The sequence below is a fragment of the Myotis myotis genome, unplaced genomic scaffold, assembly GCF_014108235.1.
Source record: "Myotis myotis isolate mMyoMyo1 unplaced genomic scaffold, mMyoMyo1.p scaffold_m19_p_4, whole genome shotgun sequence".
NCBI lineage: Eukaryota > Metazoa > Chordata > Mammalia > Chiroptera > Vespertilionidae > Myotis > Myotis myotis.
This window is the reverse complement of record NW_023416346.1, coordinates 5,547,098-5,573,166: the sequence shown is the minus strand read 5'-3', so window position 1 is coordinate 5,573,166 and position 26,069 is coordinate 5,547,098. Positions and strand designations below refer to the sequence as shown.

General features: G+C 40.7%; 1 protein-coding gene across 2 annotated transcripts in view; it reads right to left on the bottom strand.

Moving 5' to 3' along the window:
* Positions 1–26,069, bottom strand: part of JADE3 (jade family PHD finger 3) — a 100,133-nt gene that overhangs the window by 27,547 nt on the left and 46,517 nt on the right. For both annotated transcript variants that reach the window (XM_036305111.1, XM_036305112.1), the window contains exons 2-4: positions 16,459–16,515; positions 15,608–15,684; positions 947–1,104 (exon numbers count right to left, since the gene is read on the bottom strand). In XM_036305111.1, coding sequence (XP_036161004.1) covers positions 947–1,104; positions 15,608–15,684; positions 16,459–16,504 — 281 coding nt within the window. In that variant the 5' untranslated portion in view covers positions 16,505–16,515. The remainder of the gene's footprint in view (positions 1–946; positions 1,105–15,607; positions 15,685–16,458; positions 16,516–26,069) is intronic.

The window sequence follows — 26,069 nt, the reverse complement described above, 5'->3', positions numbered from 1 at the left end:
ATACCAAGCACTAGTGGCCCTGCGCATGAATCCGTGCTCGAGTAGCTCACTGCCACTTGCCTCAGCTAGCCGCCCTGCCCACCGCCGCTCATAGCTCTCTGCCGCACGCAACTTGCTGTCCCACCCTCCTGTAGCTCTCTGCTGCTTGTAGCTCACTGCCCCGCCCTCCTGCTGATCGGTCGTTATGTGATGGCATCCTGACCAATTTGCGTATTACCCTATTATAAGTATAGATTTTGTTTCATGCCAGCCTTTCTGAAAAGCACTGGGAACACAAAGATGAGTAAGAAAAAGTGGCTCCCAAAACCAGTCATTACTCTTGAGGAGCTGAACTTACTACTTCCTCTGGCAGAAAAGTCCTCTCCCCTTTCCACAAAACCAAAATCCTCTTCTATTTGAACTTTCTTCTCAAGTGTTTGCAAATGAAGGTTATGTGCTTATAGTCAACCTAATTGTTACAGCTATCCCCTTTCATTTGTGCTCATGCATTTTACAAACTCTAAGTGTTTTGGCCTTCTATTTATAGATGCTATCACTGTAAGGTCCTTCTATAATGAAACAGGTTGTCATGGGGTAATGTATTAATAGGGTTATTATGGGGTTATGTAATTAATGCTCTAATAAAGACTAATAAATGCTATTGATTGTTGAGTCAGACCTGGAAATCCTGGTCTCCAAAATCTTATCACATCTCAGGATTGGACATTAAACAGTTTTATTCTGTAAATGGGCACATCTTTTATCTGTAAATAAATGACCCTGACTTCAACTACTAACCTATCCTAGCCTGGTATACTCTGCCACTGGTCTGAGTGAACTGGTGATCAGGGTATGTTACTTTGTATTATAAATGTGTAATTAGCCACTCAACATCTCTCCCCAAGCAGCACACAGATAAACGTAAGAACATTCATTCCCTAAGTCAAAGATGCAAGCATGCAAATACCTGAGGGAAGGCTGTGGAAGTGTGTCTGGATTGGCTGGTACCTGGACTCCCTTTTCCCATTCTTCTTTCCATGTATCCGTAAAGAGGTAATAGCTGTCAGGATTAATGTGGTGAGAATCTGACAGCTTCATGGCACTGATGAGGTCCTTCCGGAACACCTGGGAAGACATTGCACACAGCATGAATGAACTAAAAACATTTAATGTTATTTTAAAAAGACCCACCAACTCCATACTTCAACAAGAGAGACATCTCTAACTTCCTAAATGGTCAGATCAACTCCTATTTGTATGTGAAGGAACCGCTGAGCTAAAGCCAGCCCGATCAACTCCTATTTGGAAGAGGTTTGAAGTATTGACAGGGAAGCCAGTTTGCTCTGGATTTAATAAAGAGTAAACAAAGTGTTCCTTCCTGAATTATTTTCTTGGGTTCCTTGAATTTAAATGAACAATACAGGTTACTCTAAATAAAACAGTTCGTATAAAACAAATCATCCTTAACTCTCTAAAATTAAGCAACAAGTATCCCTCTGATAACTTACAATTTTTTATTTAGCCATTACCTTATTTTTTGATTATTTACTCAGAAATAATTTTAGATTTACAGAAAAGTTACAAAAATAGTACAAAGCTCCCATACACCCTTCACATAGTCTCTTTTAATGTTAACATCATATATAACAAGCATATAATTACCTAAACAATAAAATTCACGTTGTTACAATACTATTAATTTACAGACCTTATTAAAATCTTACTAATCCCTCCTCCCCCATGCCCTTCTGTTCCAGAATTCAATCAGGATCCCACATTGCAATTAGTTATGTCTCCTTAGTATCCTCCAATTTGTGACAATTTCTCAGTCTTTCCTGACCTTGGCTTTTGAAGCATACTGGTCATGTATTTGATAGAATGTCCCTACAATCTGGGTTTGTGTGTTCTCTTGTGATTAGATTGAGGAAACAAAGAGATTCACTATAGTTCATTTTCTGTACCCTAAGCACAACTAGGTACTGACGATAAGGGAATGAAGATCCATTGCAACTTTGATGTACTAGCTGAAAGGGCCCGGGTGACTAAGGGGCACAGAGATGTGCTCACCAGCCTGGAAACATGACTTCAGTGGCGGTGGCACCTAAACTTTGTGATTTTGCCTTTTCAACAACAGAAAGAAAAGTATGGCATGAGTTCTTAAGTATGCCATTAGTCCTGCAACAATGTCAGTGATGAGCCCCAGTTAACATCTAAGCAACAAGGAAATACAATTTCACATGAAAGCAAACATACACTGGTCCATACCTCACGTACTAATTTCTAATTCTGAAAAAAATGAAACTACTTGCAGGCTGAAGACAAATGTGCCCACGTTTCTAGAAGATCAAAGGAAGAGATGCTATTGAGCAAACATTTTAGCCTTTAATACTAATAAAGGTTCTCTGAGGAGAAACACTGTCCAGACTGTGTGTAACATGAAAGTAGAGGCACAGAGCATTTCCAATGAAGCAATTAAATCTCAGTTGGTACAGTTCTTTTTAAACTGACATTTCACAGAGTATAGAACTGAACTATCACATAATCAAATGATGCCATTTAAATGAATAAGGACTCATTCCATTTGCTACTTTCCAGGGACAACTCTGCAAATGCTTGTTGGTTTCACTTAGGGAAGAACATCTACATCTAGCCCTGGAGCCACATATGGCCCCTGAAATCATTTGATCTGGTCCTGCCAAGGCATTAGGGGTGCATTAATTAAATGATTGACCAAATATAGCAGGCTAATTTTTAAGTTGATAATTTTGTATGGCCCACGAATCTATATATATAAAATGCTAAGTGTCTGACTGTCTGACCGGTCACATTGATGTGCACTGACCACCAGGGGGCAGATGCTCAACACAGGATCTGCCGTGATGTGCACTGGCCATTTACAAAGAGACAGCACCACAGACCTGGTGCCCACAAAACAATACTCAGCTTCCCCCAAGTGAGACACAGGCCATGCCACCACCCCGGAGCCACAGCCCACCAAACCGCAGCCTGTGCTGACAAGACCCCATGGTGCAAAATGCGGCCCACAGCCCAGCCAAACCCAGAAATGGTGGCTGTGGGTGCTGGGTAATGCTGTCACGTAGCAATGCCTGGCTTCCTCTCCCTAGAGACTAGCCCCCTTGGAGTTTCTTCAGCCCAGGAACATGACTAGCTTTATAGCCAAATATTTTACACTTTAACCAAATGCCTGTGAAGTGTTTTCCCATGCCTCATCTTATTTGATCCTCACAGAAGTCCTAGAGTAGGTAGATAGGAGACTCGGTGGAATCCTATTTTCATTAGCCGGAAAACGGAGATTTAGAAAGCTTAGAAACTTGACCTGACTGTAAAGTCAGAAATGGTGGCCTTGAAAATGACTTCAGGTTTTCTCACTGCGCAGAATATAGTCAAACACTACTGCAGTTAAATATTTTACCCTTTGTTCTCCCTGCGTGATCTCTAATAATAATGTGCTTTGTGTTGATATTTACTGCTGTGTCACTGACAATTACCAGAAAGAGAAGTTGGGGTGCTTCACTGGGCTGGAAAAAGTTTAGCTGCATCAGAAAGCAGGTCTAAGTAAGCAAGTTTATTCTATATCTATAAAAGGCTAAGTTGACTTGTGCATGCACAATACATATAAAGCTCTTGCTGGTGCCAATCGCACGTGTGTGCTTTGATCTGTCACTGTCGATTGTGAATTTGGTTGACACTTCTATTATAAAGGGCAAATAGCGATACTAAAATATTTCTTCTAATTAATTTCCTTTCAATGTGCACAAATTTGTGCACCGGGCCACTAGTGATGTTATAAATGTCCAAATGACCCTTGGCAGATAAAAGGTTTCCCACTTCTGATTTAGAATTAGTAATATGATCTGAGCAAAGTAGAGAAGGACACCAACCTTAAACTTGCTGGTGGCCAGGTGGCAACAATATGACCTTCTTAACCAAGAATCCTAGCCAATTAAAGTTAATTGGGTGCTCTGCAGGGAAAAATTAAATCTACAGAAAACAAAAACTGGTGATTTAATACATAATGCTTTGTATAAGGGGGTAAGAGAAGATCATAGACATAGCCATTTAACATGTTTTACACAGAGCTCAGTGTTCTGGGTGGCTAGTGGAAGAAAGAGAATCAACCATTTTGCTGAACACTCTAATCCAGTGGTTCTCAACCTTGACTGCACATTAGAATCACCTGGGAATCTTTTTAAAATCCTGATTTCTGGGCCTCACCCCATAACAAAGAAACAGAATTTCCAGAGGACAAGGCCCAGAAATCAGGATTTTAAAAAGATTCCCAGGTGATTCTAATGTGCAGCCAAGGTTGAGACCCACTGCTCTAATCCGTTTCTACAAATTACTAGAGTGCCTTTAATGAGCCAGTGGTTAAGTGGTGGTCACAATTTACACATGTGCTAAACTACAAAAGACTGTAGTGTGGGAACTCCTATCTTAGCTCTATAGCCCCAGCCAGTTTGGCTCAGTGGATAGAGCGCTGGCCTACAGACCAAAGGGTCCTGGGTTCGATTCTGGCCAAGGACATGTACCTTGGTTGAAGGCTCCTCCCCGGCTTGGGCCCTGGTTGGGGCTCGAGCAGGAGGCAGCCAATCAATGTGTTTCTCTCACGTTGATGTTTCTCTCTGTCTTTCCCTCTCTCTTCCACTCTCCCTAAAGATCAATGGAAAAATATCCTCGGGTGAGGATTAAAAAAAAAAAAAAGAATATTAGAGCCAACTATTTTTCAACCTCCTAAAATATTTTGTTTAAAAATATGTTTTTATTGATTTTAGAGAGAGGAAGGGAGAGAGATAGAGAGATAGAAACATCAATGAGAAACAGATCAGCTTCCTCCCAAAAGCCCCCACCAGGGATTGAGCTCACAACTTGCGCATGTGCTGTCCGGGAATTAAATCATGACCTGCTGGTTCATGGGTCAATGCTTAACCACTGAGCAACACCAACTGGGCACCATGTCATTATTTTCTATGTGCTATACTTCACAATATAAATCAAGTGACTATAAAACATGCTTTGGGTTTAATAACACCACAGTATCTAATCACATAGCACAAGTCATGTCTTTATATCTCTCTATAAAAAGTCTAATATGCAAAGTGTCCCCTCAGGAGTTTGACCTACCGAGAATTTGTTCGATCGCTATGCTGTGTGCTGACCACCATGGGGTGGCATGAAATGAAGGGAGGCCCGGGCCACTGGCCGGTGGCCACTAGGGACCCTACCTGTGCATGAATTTCATGCACTGGGCCTCTAGTTTAATATAACTGCTGATAAAAATCTGTCTTGCATAGTGTCATAAGTAACCTGGAAATATATTGTAGTGGGTTGAATGGTGCACCGCCCCCCCCCCACCAAAAAAAAGATCTGTTTACATTCTAATTTCTAGAACCTGTATATGTTACCTTATTTGGAAAATAGATCTTTACAGATGTACATTTAAGAATTTCTGAGATGAAATCATCCTGGAGTATTGGGGGGAGAGGGAGCTATACAAGAATATGGCAGAGGGAGATTTGAGGCAGAAGAGGAGAAGGAGGCAGTGTGATCACAGAGCAGAGACTGGAGTGACTCATGGATCTACAAGTCAATTAACTGCTGACAGTCACCAGAACCTGGAAGAAGCAAAAACCAGAATCTCTCCTACAATTTCTAGAAGGAGTGCAGCCTATCCAATTTTGGACTTCTGGCCTCCAGAACTGAAAAAGAATTTCTTGTTTTAAGCCTCCCAGTTTGTGGTAATTTGTTATAGCAACCCTAGGAAACTAATACACATATTTACCAAACAGAAGAACAACTTGAAGATTCCAGATAAAGAGACAGAAAAGCAGAGGCCAATTAAATCTGGCCTTTGTGCATGACTCTAGAAATACCAAACCTCCAGGAACAGGCGCTCTTTGAAGTCTGGGAAACTTGGGACCGTAAGAACACCAATCAACTCAGACCTATTTTTTTTAGACCTATTTTTTCTTAAGCAAATGAAGACTAAATCCAAAGACTATTATAATTTTTCCCTTCTGCCTTTAGAGGGGGAAAAAAAGCAGACTTATAAGCCTGATTTCAATTTCATAAGCTGACCAGATTAAACAGCATCAGATCCAAAGTTTCTAGAGATGCATCTTTACACAAGGCAGAGTCTGTCTTATCTTACTATAGACGTCAAATATCTCAAGCATGACGCAGAACATAAAATGTTAAAGAGGAGAGAGGAATGTAAGCTCAGTACTCAGGCAGATATCTCCAAAGTGATGTGAAATATACAGGGTGGGGCAAAAGTAGACTTACAGTTGCTCATATAAAATAATACAATAAGCAATAATAGAAGAATAAATTGTGTTTTGCATACTCACAACTGTACGCTACTTTTGCCCCAACCCTGTATTTACCAGCTGGCCTCATGAATTTGCTTCTGATGAGAAAAGGCATTTTTTAGGTTTTTAAAATGAATACAGCCCGGCTGTGTCGCTCAGTGGTTGAGTGTTGACCTATGAACCCCCTTTTAAAAATGTATTTAAAAAATAGAGACAAATAAAATAGCTATAGTGTATTCTGGTTAGAGGTAGGTGTGTGTGTGTGTTTAATGTTTTTATTGATTTCAGAGAGGAAGGGAAAGAGAGAGAAACATCAATGATGAGAATCACTGATTGGGTGCCTCCTGCATGCCCCTTACTGGGGATTGAGCCTACAATCCTGGCATGTGCCCTGACAGGGAATCAAACCCTGACCTCCAGGTTCATGGGTTAATGCTTAACCACTTAACCACACTGGCTAGGTGAGGGTGTGAATTTTATACACATATAGTGGCACACTTACACACACACACACACATACACAATTTGTATATTATTTTCAGTGAGCAACCAAAGGACTTGTATGCATGCATATTAGCATAACCAATGGACACAGACACTGGGGCGGTGGGGGCTTGCCGGGGTAGGAATGGCTGGGAGGGGAGGGGGGAAAAGGAGACTATGTCAAACTTTAGACAATAAAAAAAGGGAAAATATAAAAGGATAAACCTAAAACCTAAAAAAAAGTTAACTGGCTAGGTAGGGTGAAAATAGGGAGGAGAGAGACAAAAGCTAGATCTCTCTGAATGTATTTTGTTTCATGGTTTGATGTTTGAACCAGGCAGATGTTTTAATATAGTTAAAAATAAAATTAAAAAATCTTTAAAGGACCTGGCTGGGTGACTCAGTTGGCTGGAGTGTCACACCATACACCAAAAGGTTGCAGGTTTGATTTCAGGTTAGGGCACATACCTAGGTTGTGAGTTAGATCCCTGGTCGGGGTGTATATGGGAGGTAACTGATCAATGTTTCCTTCTTACACCAATGTTTCTCTCCCTCCCCCTTTCTCTCTCTCTCAAATCAATAAAAACATATCCTCAAGTGAGGATTTAAAAAAAATCTTTATAGAAAGGAAAATGGGCCCTAGCTGGTGTGGCTCAGTGGTTGAACATCGACCTATGAACCAGGTCTCAGTTCGATTCCTGGTCAGGGCACATGCCTGGGTTGTGAGCTTGATCCCTAGTGTGGGGTGTGCAGGAGGCAGCCAATCCATGACTCTCTCTAGTCATTGATGTTTCTATCTCTCTCTCCCTCTCCCTTCCTCTCTGAAATCAATAAAAATATATTTAAAAAAAATAAAGGAAAATGGGTCCCAGGACAGACTACCTGAATTTGTCTACTGGGTTCACCACTTAATAGTTTGGGGCAAGTTATCTAAATTCTCTGTTACTCCTCTATAAAATGGGGATAATAATCACACTTATCTCAGAAGGATTGTTATTAAGGATTAAATGGGTGAATTTGCATAAATGGCTTAGCATGGTACTGGGATCATGGTTACTGCTAAATAAAACCTGGCTGCAGTTATTTGATTATCATCATAGTCTTTGCTTTATTTCTAAAAGCAGAAAAAAATATACAGCCGAGTTCTCCTATCTAGTCCATATAGTAAATGTTGATGAGGTAAAGGAGATCAAGGCTCAACCAAAACGTGCATGGTTCGGCTCCCAAAGACAGGGTTCCCAGGCAAGAGCTCCATCAGGAACTTTAACCAACGTTCTATAGGCCATGAGGTAATGCAGAATGTTAGGGTCAACGAAGGAGGAACGTTTGCACGAGGCCAAAGGGGATTAAAAATTATGAATTTATTAGGTCATCTGGATACCAGATAAGAAAAGGCCCAAATGGCACCAGCACCCAGGGATGGGGAGTCAGAGGTTTTAAAGGACTCTAGGCGGGCTTTTTCTGGGTGAATTCTTGGGGCGGGTCCAGATCCTGGAAAGGTCTGGAGGGGAAGGATAATGGTCTCAGCAAGTGGAATGTGGTCTCAGCGAAAGGGAATGTTGGCTGTGAAAGTGGTCTAAAGGTCAGTTCCCAGGGGAAAGGTATTGATTCAATGATTTGATCAAACCTAACACAGAAACTTCACAAAATAAAACATGGTCATTTGTTGCTAAGTTGAAGATTATGAACGAGGGATCTGGATACTGACATTGACCTAGGACTCCGTGGTCGGCAAACTGCTGCTCGCGAGCCACATGCTGCTCTTTGGCCCCTCGAGTGTGGCTCTTCTTGAGCCTTAGGAGTACTCTAATTAATAACAATGTACCTACCTATATAGTTTAAGTCTAAAAAATGTGGCTCTCCAAAGAAATTTCAATCGTTGTACTGTTGATATTTGGCTCTGTTGACTAATGAGTTTGCCAACCACTGACCTAGGTAATGAAGTTGAGAAGTTTTACACGTTCTTAATTGTGTGCCTATTTTATATGCACTGGTAGTTTCCCCAAAAGTTCCTGAAACAAAAAGACTTTATACTTACCAGATAACTGCTCATTTATGGTCAAAGAGGGGATTCACAGGCTAACATACAGCCCAGAAACTATGCCAAATCCAACAGTGCATGCACATCTTGGCCTCTCAGATGCTTGCAGAAACAAAGGAGGCCTCACTATGAATTCAATTAGAATATCAATGCTTAACCTGCTAGAGCCACTAAATGAAAATGCCCTTTTACTGCTTTCATTAACATCTCTCAGTGGGCAGTTTCTTAAAGCACAGCTAGTCTGAACATTTCTGTGACTTTTTTTTAGAGGAAAAGCCAAACATTTACTTCCTGTATGACACAAAGGGGAACACTGTCTGGTCCTTGTGAACGAATCAGAAAGAGATTGATCAGTTTTGGTTCATAGCCACTTAAATCTGAAACTATACATAATTGACCACAAACAGATGTGTCATCCCCAAAGCACAAAGAAACAAAACAGCTGCAAACACGGTAACTATATTTAACTAAAGAGAGTTAACTTTAAGCGATTTTCTTAGAATTATACAACCTTAAGGCAAAATTTTCAGGTTATCTAGAAGAATCAATCACTCAGAGCTGAGAAAACCTAGAAAAGATTACAAGCTTATTCTTATAGGGTAACAAAGGTACCCAGTATTGTCAAGACGTTATGTCACACATTGATTTTCCAATGAAGCAAAGCATATGTAATTTCTAAGTTTAAAACTTTAAAAATTATGCAAATATTTTTCATGGAAATAGTTGTCAAATGGTTGAATTCTCAAGTTTCTTATAAAAAATAAATGGGACATTTTTGATAGCTTTGGGCTGACATTAACTGGAACATCAATTGCCATGAAGCAATGTACTTTGGGATTGCTTAGTTAGGTTGGATTATTCCTCCTACCCCGTACCAATCAGAGTTGTATGCATCCTGGTAATGGAGGAAAGGGAGTAATTGAGTTTGACTTGGAGATCTGGGCAGGTTTCACATAAGAGATGACATATGTGGTTTGCTTTGCAAGTTTCTTTCCCATCCTTCAATGTCCCTTCTTGTGCAATAAGTGTGCGTTTGCAAGCTTAGTGCTTTTTATCTTCTGCAGACCAGAAAACAAAATAATCAAGCTTGTTAGAAAAACAGTCATGTAAACAGGCTCTATTTGAGGGTATTGCAGTGCTTTCTGCTGAGTTAAAATATATGAGTTTTCACTCTGCTGCTATGAAAGTTTGGGACATAAGAAGTGAGACTCTGAGCTTATAGCTGATATGCAGCCAATGCTTGAAGATAGGTTCATATGTTTTATAGACCAGTAAGACTAATAGGTGAAAATATCCTGGCTTTGAGAAAGAATGGAAGACTTCTTAATAAATTCAAATTGGCATATAGTACTATGTGCTTTTTTAGGGCAACTAGCTTTTAAAAACCATCTTTAATAGCATGGATCCCTTTTTAAAAATATGTTTTTAATGATTTTTTTTAGAGAGAGAGGAAGGGAGAGGGAGACAGAAACATTGATGAGAGAGAAACATTGATCAACTGCCTCCTGCACACCCCCTACTGGGGATTGAGCCCACAACCCGGGCATGTGCCCTGACCAGGAATTGAACCATGATCTGCTGGTTCATGGATCAATGCTCAACCATTGAGCCACACCAGCCAGGCAGCATGAGCCCTTTTGAGAATCAAATGAAGACTAGTAGCCTGAAAAAAAAATTACAGATAAAAACATACCCTTAAAAGTCTGCATACATTTTTTAGAAGGTACTAAAGCTCCTGAACTCTACATGGGATTCACACACCCCTAGGAAACTCTTCTCTAAAGGAGAAATCAGGGAAAGGCATGTACAGGAATCTCACCAAAGCACTAAACATCAAAGACAATATGTATCTATTAATGCAGCCAATTGTGGCTCAGAAAAAAATCATTTATATTTCATTTCAATCACTAACACCCAGTAAATAGACAAGGTTTCATCTTGGACCTGTACAGGGTCAGAAAGAAGAAACCCATCCTTATAGGAAAAAGAAGGCAGGCAGGCATCAAATTAATTTTTTGTTGTTGAACCCATTAGAGAGAGGAGTCATAGGACAAATGGCCAACTCAGAGACAGGCATGTCTACAGGGTGACAAAGGGTAGGAGCATTTGTTTACCTAGGGCAGAAGCCACAGTAGGAACATTAAACTAGAAATTGTGACGAATTGCTGGGGCCACATGAGGACTACTGTGAGTGTCAACATTCCTGGGGGCTGTACCCATAGGAGTTTTCCACCCTCTTGTAAGCTTCTTTAGACACCCAACCCAGCTCTCCTAGAGAAGATGGGGGGAAACCTGGAGAAACGCTCCCCTAGTGGTGTTGTCAAGGCCCCCGGCTCCTTTACTGAACAAAAGGCTTCATCAAGTGAGGGCACTGGTATCATTTCATTAGTGCTGGGGGGAAAGGAAAAGCACCCAGACTCAGCCCCCCTGTGTGATCTAAGGGAGAAGCCAAGCCTTCATTTACAGGAGGAAGAACCTCAAGGACATAGACTGAGAAGACCAGAGGATACCTGCTGCAGGTAGACGGGGAAATGAGGTGGGATCCAAAAAGCCCTACCCCTTAAGTCCACCTCCCCCATCTCACCCCCAGACTCAGGACCACTGTGCCATCCAAAGACCAAAGAACACCATCCCTCCCCCATGCCCTACACCACCATGCTAATGCCTCCAGTGATAATAGTGGTTTACAGCTAGGAGAGCTGCAAAAGGTAATCTCTCTGAGGACAAGCACAAAGGGAAGGCTCAAAGCCAAGGTCACTAGAGGAATTCAAAGTCTCTGGTACCCTCATACACTGCTGACTGGAGTGTAAACTGATGAAACCTATTTGGGCAAAAATCTGGCATTCCCTCATATGGTTAAATAAATTTACCATATAGCCCATTACTATATTCCACACCTGGTGTTACTCAAGACAACTGAAAACATAATGTCCACAGAAAAATTTGTACATGAATGTTCATGGCAGTGTTATTCTTAACAGTCTAAAAATGGAGATAATCCAATTGTTCATCAACTAATGAATAAATAAAATGTGATATATCTATACAATGGACTATCATTCAGTAATAAAAAGATGAAGTACTGATACATGCTAAAACATGGATGAAACCCCAAAAGGTTATCCAGAATGAAAGAAGCCAGACACAAAAGGCTATATATTATGCTTCCATTTATATCAAATATCTAGAATAGGCAAATCCATAGACAGAAATTAGATTAGTGGCTGGCAGGGGCTGGGAGTAGGCGTTGGGGAATCACTACTAATAGGTAAGAGGGTTTCTTTCTGGGATGATGAAAAGGTTCTAAACTTGGATTGTGGCAATGGTTACGTAACTCTGTGAATATACTAAAACAGGGGTGGGCAAACTTTTTGTGGCAATGGTTACGTAACTCTGTGAATATACTAAAACAGGGGTGGGCAAACTTTTTGACTCGAGGGCTACGATGGGTTCTTAAACTGGACCGGAGGGCCAGAACAAAAGCATGGATGGAGTGTTTGTGTGAACTAATATAAATTCAAAGTAAACATCATTACATAAAAGGGTACGGTCTTTTTTTAGTTTTATTCATTTCAAACGGGCCGGATCCGGCCCGCGGGCCGTAGTTTGCCCACGGCTGTACTAAAACCTACTGAATTATACACTTTAAATGGATAAATTGTATGGTGTGAGAATTATATTTAAAAAATATGTTTGAAATGTTTTATTCAAAAAGGAGATTGTTGGGGTGTCCATGGACATTACCTGAGAGGCCTTGACGTGCACTCCCACCCAGTAATCACAAGGTGCCCCTCCTCCTCAATGTGATATCAGCAGAGACTGTTACTATAGCCCATCAGTAATGTGGTACCCTTACCACCACCACCCCCCTGCTATCAGGTAGGCAACAAGGAGTAAGGAAAGTTAAGAATAACCCTCCTCCTTTCCCAGAGAGATAACAGAACTAGGCTAACAGCCTAGGAATTCTGCAACTGGTGATAAAAGTCAGCACCCCTCTTCCCCACCGGCCTGGTTATTATGGAGGCCTGATAAAACAGGTTTAAATAAGACTTAGTGTCGGATAACATAATTCCAAAAGAGTCCAGGATACAATGGAAAGCCACTCATCAAACTAAGAACTGGGAATGAGAAGAGACAATAGACACTAACAGCAAGATGACACAGATGTTAGAATTGTCTGACAAGAATTGTTAAAGCATCCATCATAAAAATGCTTCAGTGAGAAATTACAAACACTTTTGTGAAATGAATAAATTGAAAGTTTCAGCAAAGATATAGAGGATATAAAGACTAACCAAATGAAAAATTTGAAATGGAATAATTTAATAACTCAAACTCCGGGGACAGGCTCAATAGAAGAATGGAATTAACAGAACAAAGAATAAGGGAATAAGAAAAATTATGCAATCTGATCAACAGAAACAATATACACTGAAAAAAACCCTGAAGAGTCTGAGGGACCTGTGGGAAAATAACAAAAGAGATAACATTCATGAAATTGAAGTCCCAAGAAAAGGAGGAGAAAGAAGGTGGAACTGAGAAGAATAGTTGAAGAAATAATGGCTGAAAATTTCGCAAACTTTACATAAGATATAAACCTAGACTTAAGAAGCTGATCAAACACCGAACAGGATAAACCAAAACAAATCTACGCCCGAGAACACAACAGTCTAACTTTGGAAAACAAAAGACAAAGACAAATCTTGAAAGTAACTGGAAAAGACATGACTGATTACCCGTAAGGGAGCAACTATTTGAATGACAGCAGACTTCTCAAATGCTGAAAGAAAAGTGTTGTCGAAGCAGAATTCTATATCAGTAAAAATATCCTTCAGAAACATAGGTGAAACCTAGACATTCTCAAAAAAAAGAAAATTAAAAGAATTTATCACTCGAAGACTTACCCTAAAAGAGTGGCTAAAAGAAATTCTTCAAACAGAAGGTAAATGAACAAAAGGAAAGTTGGAAAATCAGGAATAAAATAATAGACTATCCTCTTCTTGAGTTTTATAAATAATTTTTGATGGTTGAAGCAAATATTCCAACAATGTTGAATGTAATTCTCAGTGTATGTACAAAAAATATTTAAAACAATTATATAATAAAGGTAGGGGGTGTAAATGAACCTAAATGGTGGTAAAGTTTCTATATTGTTCTATAATATCTGGTTCTCTGTTTTATAACAGCATGTAAAATATAAATGAAAAAATTTGCTCCCAGGCGCTCAATTCCCCTTATGCCTTGAAACAAAACACTTATTCTCACTGACCTAGAAGCAACAGGTCTTAAGAACCAAAGCTCTTGAGCCACTCTATGTTCTAGGACTGGCTGTCCTCAGTAGGAAAGTAGCAAGGTTTCTTTGTCACCATTCTGTAGTCAAGGCCTCCTTTGGAGAGATAGGGAATTTATTCTGCTCCTGTTAATGTGCATTTTTTCCTAAGTTTTTCTGTATGACACAGACACATATAAACACACTCTGATATTCTACTGAGCCTAGAAAGATCCCTGGCAAAAGATGAAAATGGAAAGTGACCTCTGAGAAAGGGAGAGAGAGATGCTCACTATGGCTTATACCCTAAAGCAATGTTCCCCACTCCCCCATATGGGGGCAGGTAGAACCTGTGACTTGCTTCTAATCAATAGAATGTAGCAAATGGGATGGGATATCACTCCCATGATCATGTTATGTTACGTAAGACTCAGTCCTAGCAGATGGGAGTGAAAACACTTTCCCCTTGCTGGCTTTGAAAAAGTAAGCTGCCATGTTTTGAGAGGATCTATGGAGAAGGCCACATGGCAAGGAATTATAAGCAGCATCCAGGAGTGGAGGGTAGTCCTCTGCCAAAAGCCAGCAAAATAATCCAGAGACCTCAGCCCTCCAGCTACAAGGACATTAATTCTCCAAACAATCTGAGAGAGCTTAGAAGCAAATTCTTCCCTAGTCAAACCTCCAGATGAGAACACAGCCCAGCCAGCACACTGACTACAGCCTTGAAAGATCTTGAAAAGAGAACGTAGGCACACTGTGCCCAGACTCCTGACCCACAGAAACTGAGATAATACATGTGTACTGCTTTAAGCCACTAGTTTTGTGCTAATTTGTAATGCAGCAGTAGTTAACTAACACACCCTCTTTTCCTTTGCAGCCAAGGAAGTCTAGTCATAGTAGAAGTGAAATATGCAGGCCAATTTCTCATTTAATTTTCACAGAGAAAAAGTCTACAGGATCCACTAAACCATTACCAAGGATAGCTCTGGCACTTTCCTGCCCTTGGGGCAGAACATGACCAATCTCACCAGGAGTAACACATTCTTCTTGGGCTGTCAGTGTTCTGAAGGCTGTAAGGACCCACCACAGCCCAGATCTCCAACCTGGTCAGTCATTCCCTTCTCCATCCACAACTTCCTCATCTATCCCTTCCTGCACTGCCTCCCATCTACCAACTTAGCTTTTTACAATGATAGGCCAGATCTTTGGGTCCTTCCCAATTCCCTAAGTCTAGCTCCCTTTGACTTCTTGGCTAAGGGGAGGCTTTATATTCTAAAGCCAGGCATTTAAGTGTAATTGCCAAAATGAAATCACAGTGTGATTACTGTTTTCCCAAAGGATAAAAGAGAATTGAATCTTTTTTGAAAAACAAAACAAAAAGTCATCAGAAACAAGCCTTCCATTGGCACATAGTTTGCTCCTTTCATCTCCAAGACCTGGGTATTGTAGGTATGTAGACAGAAGGCAGCCATTTTTTAAGTCTAAAAATTGAATATCTGATCTCACCTCCGCAGATTTCTTGTGCACATTTGGAATTTTTGACTTGTTCCTATACCTTGAGCCAGTAAAAGAAGTAGAAGGACCTGCAAAAGATAATTAGAAAAAATACAGAGACTTATTACCTGCTAATATAACTAAATGCCATCCAAGAGAATATGAAAGATATGATGGAGAAGAACATAGTAATCTCGTACATAACACTGAAGAAAGTTAAATTACAACCAAAAAAGCCTCATAATGGAGTTTAATGACATTTATAGGTGACCTCCCAGTGTGCAAAAGCTTCAGCAATGCTAATGCTGAGGAGATTTGATTTGATATAATCATACCTTATAACATTTTGGAATAACATGATTCATGTTCCACCTGGAGAAAAAATATCTGCAAAAGCAACTGGTAAAACTAAAAATGTAGAACAAGTAATGTATATATCCTTCAGCACTTCCCCAAATGCTATTGTTAATAAGGTTGTTGCCTTTTACAATTGATGACTCATCCAGTCAAACATTTAGTACCTGAGCTGTAATTAGAATTGTAGGGCCTATAATTTATGCTCTTATACTTTTCTTCCTTTCTAAAAAAGCACTGTTAAATCATTATTTGATTTGGCATTTCTTTAGGTTAGTGAAAAGTGAAAAACAAATGCTATATGCCATACAAAACCAATTTTCCCACCTAACTTACCAATTTCTAATGAAATTTAAATGAAAAAAAAAAATGGTATCCCAAGCTTTCTTTCCTAAAAACATTATTTTTTAACCACTGAAGAAAGATGAAACAGGCGGTCCTCAAGTCAAAGAAGCAATCCTTAAGGAGTATAGATACAGGGGTTACCAGCCGTTGGCTGGATTACTCACTGCCATCTGAACTGTCACTGGTGCTGAAAGTTCTACGACGCTTCATTTTGTAGCATCCTGGGAAAGAGAACAACACTGAATGAAACAGTACACACATACCCCAGAAGACAATCAACACTTTCCTCCAGATCCCAAGAAGCAGCAGCAGGCCAATCATACAAATCAAATGATTTTTGTCAAGAATATTCTCAAATGATCTAGAGCAGCGGTTCTCAACCTGTGGGTCGCGACCCCTTTGGGGGTCGAACGACCCTTTCACAGGGGTCGCCTAAGACCATCAGAAAACATATATATAATTACATACTGTTTTTGTGATTAATCACTATGCTTTAATTATGTTCCATTTGTAACAATGAAAATACATCCTGCATATCAGATATTTATATGACGATTCATCACAGTAGCAACATTACAGTTATGAAGTAGCAACGGAAATAATTTTATGGTTGGGGGTCACCATAACATGAGGAACTGTATGAAAGCGTCGCAGCATTAGGAAGGTTGAGAACCGCTGATCTAGAGTGATGAGAGAAGAATACCACCAAATTCTCTAATACAGTGTGTGCCAAAGACTGGGTGAGGACAGATATTAGCCTTAGGAGGAAGTCCATGCAGCAGAGGATGAATAGCATAGGATTGGCTGGAGTTTCAGATGTGGTCACATGACCAATGTCCACCCAAACAGAGGGGGCAGGCATGAGGCCCTCACAAGCCAGGAGGAGCAGAAAAGAAAAAGGCAGTAGCAAAGGCAGAATTGTCAAGAGCCAAGGTTGAAAGGCATGAGACATGACCGGCTGAAGAAAGAACAAGGGAAGTATGTCCCATCTTGAAGAGCACACCACACTGCTCTTCTGCCTGCCTTTTCTCCCTCTTTCTCACTTTATCTCTGTCTCCATCCCAAAACAACTAGCCAAATTTAAAATTACATCTACACATGTACTGCAAGGAATGCCATAGAAAGCTCCTATTTGTCAAAATACATAATGCTTTTGACTAATTGGGACAAGTGTCTTTCCTTGTGTGTGTAGCCAATGGCAGATAAAAAAGTGGCCCCATCTTTCTAGAAACACTCCAGCACTAGAATGTAGGAAAAAAAGAGGACACAGATATGTCAAGTCACAAAGGAAGTGCTCAAAATATAAACTAGAAAAGACAGTGTATGTACAGTCAGTAACTGACATTCCATTATGTGCCACAGTATACAAAATGCTACTAGGGCCAATCATGATTCCACAAGGGACAATTGGCATGACAATGTGAAGAGCTACATGGACCCACCCCTCAGTGAAACCGGTGAAAATTATGTTAAAAAGAAACAAAAACCCACTAATTTAAAATCTAAGCTCATACAGCAAATGAAGAAGCATTTGTCAAAGGAAACCTACTAAAACTCAGTAAGTAAAGTAAGAGTCTATAGTATTTGGGCCTAGACCCATTCCCTTTATCCTCCATCCCAGCACAGATGTCAGTCACACCAGACTGGTACATCTAAGAACACAGAGCTCCCTTTGCCCCAGCTCCCAGATGCAAGGCTTTCTTCCTGGGAGGGACAGGACATCAGCATTTCTCATCCTGTCCCCAGCTACCTATTGCTGAAGCTACGTTCCAGAAAAGTGTGGCAGAGAGGTGAGGGCTCACTTCTTCCAGGTGGCCCCCACTCCTGGGGTGGAGGCTATGCCTTGGGTATGGTGGAATGAGTGTTCTACATTAGTAGAGGCAAACTTAGGAAGTTTGGGGATGCCACTCAGAGGGAAATACATAATTGTCCCCACCCCTTGCAATAGAGCTGTGGCTCAGAGATTTTTCCTAGTGGGAGAAGCAGGTCATAGAATAGAGGGCTCCAAATCTTCCCCCAGTGGTAATTACTTCATTTGTAACAGAGTGTGGAAAAGTTGTTCATGCCTAGGTTGGCTAGCAATGCTAGACAGAATCAGGGAAATAGAGAGCTGGAAGGAACCATTCTGAGTTCCGAAGCAATCTCAAACACTGATCTTGGGAACTATCCCTTCAAAGGAGCCCTAATTTGAATGGATCAGTTTGTGGAGCAATTTATATCTCTGGGCATTATTAAAAACAACAGAGCAATCAGCCAGCAATTAGTGAAAACTTAATAGCTGGGTGTGGTCAGGGAAAGAGACAAAAAGAGCCCTGCCAAAAAATACTACCATTCCAGGATAACTGTGGGCATACCAAAGGCTGTACCCTTAAGAAGCAACAACAAGCCCTGACCGGTTTGGCTCAGTAGATGGAGCGTCGGCCTGCGGACTTGGGGGTCCCGGGTTTGATTCCAGTCAGGGGCTTGTGCCTTGGATGCGGGCACATCCCCAGTGGGGGTGTGCAGGAGGCAGCTGATCAATGTTTCTCTCTCATCGATGTTTCTGGCTTTCTATCCCTCTCCCTTCCCCTCTGTGAAAGAGTCAATAAAATATATTTTTAAAAAAGCAACAACGCCAAAACCGGTTTGGCTCAGTGGATAGGCGTTGGCCTGCTGACTGAAGGGTCCCGGGTTCGATTCCGGTCAAGGGCATGTACCTGGGTTGCGGGCGCTTCCCCAGTGGGGGATGTGCAGGAGGCGGCTGATCGGTGTTTCTATCTCATCGATGTTTCTAGCTGTCTATCCCTCTCCCTTCCTCTCTGTAAAAAATCAATAAAATATATATATATATATATATATATATATATATATATATAAATATATATATATATAAAGCAACAAGACTTCACACTGCAGGGCAAAAGGAAGGAGTAAATAGACTTCAATAAAATAATCCAGATAGTCACTAAAGTAAAGAAGGAAATAATAATAAAGAGCCCAGGGTGGTGGTGCCAGTACCCAGAGTTACTACATTATATTATCTAAAATGTCCAGTTTCCAACAAAAAATATGATATGAAAATAGGAAAGTATGACCTATACCAGTGATGGTGAACCTTTTGAGCTTGGTGTGTCAGCATTTTGAAAAACCCTAACTTAACTCTGGTGCCGTGTCACATACAGAAATTTTTTGATATTTGCAACCATAGTAAAACAAAGACATATTTTGATATTTATTTTATATATTTAAATACCATTTAGCAAAGAAAAATCAACCAAAAAAATGAGTTCACGTGTCACCTCCGACACGCGTGTCATAGGTTCGCCATCACTGACCTTATACACTAGCCAAAAAGCAAGTGACAGAAAATGCTTGTGAGAGCAAACACATGTCAGATTTAATAGGCAAAGACTTCAAATTAATCATATAAATATGTTCAGAGAACTAAAAAAAAAATGATTAAAGGAATAAAGGAAGGTAAGAATATCATCCCAGCTGGTATGACTCAGTGGTTGAGCATTGACCTATGAATCAGGAGGTCATGGTTCAATTCTAGGTCAGGGAACATGCCTGGGTTGTGGGCTCAATCCTCAGTGTGAGGCCTGCAGGAGGCAGCCGATCAATGATTATCTCTCATTCGTTGATTTTTTATCTCTCTCTCCCTCTCCCTTCCTCTCTGAAATCAATAATAAAAATATATTTATTTTTAAAGGAATATCAATAAAGAGATAGAAAGTATTTTAAAGAAACCAAATGGTAACTGACACTGAAAAGTAAAATAACTACAATAAAAATTTCACTAAAGGGGTTCAACAGTAGATCTGAACTGGCAGAAGAATTAGCGAACTTGAAATACATCAGTATAGATTATGCAAGCAAAAGAACAGAGAGGAAAAAGATGAAAATAAAGCTTCACAGAAATGTGGGACACCATTAAGTGCACCAACATATATGTAACAGGAGTACCAGAAGGAAAGGAGAAAAAGCAGAAAAAATAATGGCTGAAAGATTCCCAAATTTATTGAAAAACATTGATTTGCATTTCCAAGAAGCTTGGGGTCTCTGGCGTTGGAGCTTGAGGGCTGCCACCCCAGTTTCCTGTGCTGAGTCATTCCCTCACACTGCAGAGGACATCTTTCTCCAGTGAACCTTTGCTATCCAAGCAGTTTTTCCCTGGGTGGGAAAGGCAGTTGCCCCACCCTGTTGGAAAACCTCTCACCCCACCCTGTGGTCCATAGCTTGAGGCTAATCAAAACTGAGTGTCAATGGGACTGAGGGCAGGGGCAGGCAAAGGCGGGTCTCTGGAGGCTTTGAGTCTTTGCCTGATCTAATCTGGGGCCCTGGACTAGGAAAAGCAGACCCTGGTGTATATTTTGGTCATTTCCAAAGGCAGCCAGCCCCAGAAGAGGGAGCCACAAGCTGTGGATTGCTTCTAGCTTCACACAGGGTATTCAGAGCCAGTCACAAACAGCATCTGACATTGTCCTGCACTAGAGACTTGGATTCATAGCAGATCTACCTAACACACAGACTCAAAACCCAAATAGGCATCCAAAATGGGGAGATAAAAAACAAGCCCCAAATGAAAGAACAAGAGAATTCTCCAAAAGAAGAGCTAAATGAAATGGAGATAAGAAATTTATCAGAACCCGGAGGGTGTGGCTCAGTGGTTGAACATCAACCTATGAGCCAGGAGGTCACGGTTCAATTCCAGGTCGGGGCACATGCCTGGGTTGTGGGCTCGATCCCAGTGGGGGGGGGGGGTGCTGGAGGCAGCCAATCAATGATTCTGTCTCATCATTGATGTTTCTATCTCTCTCCCTCTCCCTTCCTATCTGAAATCAATAAAAAGATTTAAAAAAAGAAATTTATCATAGAGTTCAAAATAATGATGGCAAAGATGCTCAACAGCTGGAATGTTGCCTCTTCTAAGCCCAGCCTCCTCTGCATGACCTTCCAGGCCTATAGTATTCTGGCTCCAATCTGTTATGCCTCAGCAGTTGTTGCTCTTCTGCCTTCTGCACATGCTCTCCCTATGTGATTCCATGAACACATCATCTTGTTTCATACTTGCCAACCTTGGCACGGGCCTCTTCTGTCTACAGTTCCCTTCCTGTTTATCCTGGCCAGCCCATCCCCCCCCCCCCCATCTGGTCCTACCAATTTGTGGGCTCTCCTCAATGAAGCTCCCTAGATGCCCCTCTCACACATTCACTCTTTCACTTTCTACCCAAATCTCTGTGTAAAAAGTAACTGACTTGCACTATAAATATTCCTTACATGGTCAGCCCTGCCACTGGATGACAAACTTCTTGAAATCAGGCACTATGTGACATTCATCTCTTACACCTCTAGGCCTTACTACAGTGTCCTGCACAGAATAAACACACAAAAGAGTAATAGACGCTGTGGTGCACCACCTGTCTCTTCTACCCAGTAAACATACTACCCATCTTCCAGCTACTACCTGGTAGATGCTAATGGCTCACAGCTGTCCCTCTCCTTAAGCGCTGGAGTCCTGCCAGGGAGGTTATACTCTGCCTGTCTCCTTCCCAGGGACAGCCAGCACCCAATAACTGTTCTACAGCCCTCCAAACCAAACAGGCGAAGGCTAGACTTTCCTAAGACCATATCCTTACTTTAGCTCCTTCCTCTTCCCTACCCTTTTGTCCTCACTCCCTTATTGGTTTATCCTCAGAGCACTCCCTCAATATATCAGGTAGGTTCAAATACTGTCTCAGGTTCTGCTTCTAGGCACCCCTCCTTAAGACAACATGTTAATCTTCATTAAGTGGTACATTTTAAAAAGTAGAATGAAATTTTTCGTTATGTAAAATGATAAATAAGTACAGTGTAATCTTGGAGTAACTTCATGATGTGCCTTGATGTCTTACATTTGGATGTACAATACTATTAAGCTGTTTATTTTCTAGTTCTCTATTCAGGGTATAGACATTATAAAGGCATTCTTTTCTTCCTTAGCTCCCAAAATGAGTTTTGGCAGAAATGAAATGTGCATCAGACCTTGCTTTGCACCCTTGAGGACAGTCATCTGATGGCAGTTTTCAGATCTTATTCCTACTATAATCTCAATCAAAATGATTAACAGCAGGCTGATTGATTTTAACAGTGACTATAAGCCAGGCAGAATAAATATGCATAAAGTAGATGCCTTCCTTGGGTGAAACGCTCACTCTATTTTTAAAAAATATATTTTTATTGATTTCAGAGAGGAAGGGAGAGGGAGAGAAACATCAATGATGAGAGAGAATTGATTGCCTCCTGCACGCCCCCCACTGGAGATTGAGCCCGCAACCCGGGCATATGCCCATAACCAGAATCAAACCCTGGACCCTTCAGTCCACAGGCCAGCACTCTATCCACTGAGCCAAACCGGCTGGAGCACTGCCTGGAATTCAACCCAATGGGATTATTTGGAATCTAAGTCTGCGCTTTGGTGGCTACTTGACTCTCCATTAATATTCCCACAGAAGAGCAGGCAGGCAAGGAAAAGTGATTAACTCCAACACAGCCCTTTTCTTTCCTTCCATATGCCCATGAGACATACTTCTGAAATGCATGGTCAGTGCAAAAGCCCCCCCCCCCCCCGTTCACTGCTCTCTACAGGGCCATGCAGCAGCTGAAAAATAATTTAAGGCTCTACTTTAAACATATTTATACCCTTTGACCCAGGAGTTCTACTTCCAACATTCATCTTTGAAAATAAACCCAAAACACAGAAAATAACTTATGAACAAAAATGCCCATTAGAAATCCATAATAAAATTAACAAATGAAACCTAGCTATCGAACAAAAGAGGAATTATTAAAGTATGTTAATATTATATTATTTCATTCAATCATTTAAACAGGGTGTACAGGAAAACATGTATGTTAAAATGTTAAGTGGATAAGACAGTATAAAAATTTATCTTAAAGCGACATCACATCTCTGAAATAAAATATATAGAAAATAGATGAAGGCCATAAACCAATTTACTAACATCAGTTGCATTGGTAACATTGAAGTGATGGATTTCCGGGGGATTAAAACATTCTCAATTTTTTCCCATCCTCCACATTTTTACAGCACACACGTAGAACATTTATAATTAGAAAAAACACTTCTACGACTTTGAGGTATCTGTCCTCCTCACCACCCACAAATGATGCAGCAGACCTGAAAAACTGAAACTATAAAAGTAGCAGTCACTGTCATTCAAGATGGGCATTCATCAGAGAGAAAAAAATTCAGAAAAGCACAGCACAATCAGATATAGTCCAAAAAGCACAAAATTTCCAGTTTGGAAAAGACAAATATCTAAAGCAGTGGTTCCCAACTGAAGGCAACTTTGTCCCCTAGGAGGCACGTGACAATATCTGGAGACAGTTTTGGTTCTCACGAATGGGAAGGGAGGTGTTACTGGCATCTAGGGGGTAGAGGCCAAGAAGGCTGGTAAACATCCTACAAGGCACAGGACAGTCCCTTACTAAGCGCAGACTTATCTGGCCCAAAATGTTAATACTGCCAAGGTTGAGAAATCTTGCTCTAAAAGAATGAAGCAGAAATCGATAAGAATCGAGAGTACAGAAATGACTGCCTTCAGTTTATTCACCCAAAGGTAAAGTAACAAAGGGGCACTCCCCAAAACCCAAAGGCAGTTTTATCAAAAAGAAAGCAGGACTTTGAGCAACGCTTGGGGAACTTAGAGAACTCATCAACTCAAGGAGTGGAACAGAATGAAAATGTAAACAGGTTCTGGAAGGACTGAGATAACATCAGGGAGGATAAATGCATGGTGGTATTTGGAAGTAATCCTTAAGTACAGAAGTACCTTGAAGTCCAGCTCCCTTAGGATTTCAGGAAAATATCCTTCAGAGCCATTAACAGAGACAGATGTCCACTGGGCAGACCAGAGCAGCATACTTATATTCTTAAAGGTCAATTCCCGCCATGTGGGCAAAAATCCTCCCAGAAGTCATGAATACCATAAATGTGTTTCCTGAGCTGATTGCCTCTGCTTTGGGGTAAACAATACTAACCCTCTCTACACTGAGACCATTTCAGTCCACTATCTATGCTTTAATTCAGAATTTTCCCCTCTCTGCCAAACAATTCAATGTGCTTCAATGTTATAGAACCAAAACTTCCCTTCAAGCCTGTTGGCCTTGGATATCTTTCATCTCTACCACATTTTAGTAGTCCAGTGACTACAGCCATAAATATCTCCCTAGAGGCTGAGTAAACAAAAAATAATCAGAAGAAAAAGAATGTATCATACATATTTTACGGCTTTTCCTCACCCCTAACCAATTATTTGTCTTAAAAAAAAAAGATACCAGAAGTTGGAGTAGATATACTTTTCTGTACATCCTAAAAGAACACCTTCATCTCGGTCATTTTAAAGTGTTTTTTTAAATTAAGATACATTATGTGACTCATCAGTCCCCTGTGATGAGATAAGTACGGAGGTCAACTCTTTTAAAAAAGTCCTCAAGGAGCATTTAAGAAAAAGAGGAAAATAAGAATTTACCTAGGTAGGCTCCTGCCACTCAGACCAGTATTTCTATGTTGTCCACAGTTATGCCTGTTGCCAAGAAACAGGCTTACCGCTGCCCCCTTTAATATACAGGCCTGTTAACAAATTATTTGGGAATTTCAAACCCTCTGATGAGCAATCATCTTACATGAGAAGGCCAGGCTGGGAAGTGAATTTAAATCAGGGTTCGGCAAACTTTTTCTATAAAAAACCAGATAGCAAATACTTTTGGCTCTGTGGGCCATACAGTCTCTAGTGCAATTACTCATATCTGCTGTTGTAGCATGAAAACAGCCATAAGTAGTACATAAACAAATGAGCATGGCTATGTTCCAATAAAACTTTATTGTACTGAAATTTGAATTTCATAAAATTTTTTACATGTCATGAAATATTACTTTTCATTTATCAACCATTTAAAAGGTAAAAACCATTCTTAGCTTGAAGGCCATACAAAAATAGATGGAGGCTAGATTTGGCTCACAGGCCATAGCTTATGAACCTCTGGTCTAAACTGTAAGAAACCTTTCTTTTTTTAAAAAAAAAAATGTTTTTATTGATTTCAGAGAGGAAGGGAGAGGAAGAGGGAGATAGAAACATCAATGATGAGAGAGAAACATTGATTGGCTGCCTCCTGTACGCCCCACACTGGGGACTGAGCCCACAACTTGGGCATGTGCCCTCACGGGGAATTGAGCCGTGACCTCCTGGTTCAAGGTCAATGCTCAACCACTGAGCCATGCTGGCTGGGCAAGAAACCTTTCTTTTAATGAAAGAAACAATATTGAAAATTGGAAGCATACAATTGAATTATCACTCGCCTAATACTACCCATTCCTTCCTAATCTCTCAGCCCACTGTTTGGCTCATACAGACCTCACTGGAAGGTTTCATTCAGCCTGGGTGGTCTATTCTGTAATGTTTTCTGGACAGATTCTAATGGCCCTAGTCCCTTCTAAATTAAAATCTGCTCTATGCCTTTAAGGAAAAAGACCCCAGTTCCAACAACTTTAAAAAATTTAGCAGTATACAAGTGAACTAAGTCAATCAGAGAAAGACAAGTACCATATGATTTCACTTACATGTAGAATGTAAAGAACAAAATAAATGAACCAACAAAATAGAAATAAAGTCACAGAGAACAGACTGGTGGTTGCCAGAGGGGAGGGGCTGGGGGACTGGGTGAAAGAGGTGAAGGGATTGAGAAGTACAGATTGGTGTTACAAAGCAGTCACCGGGATGTAAGTACAGCACAG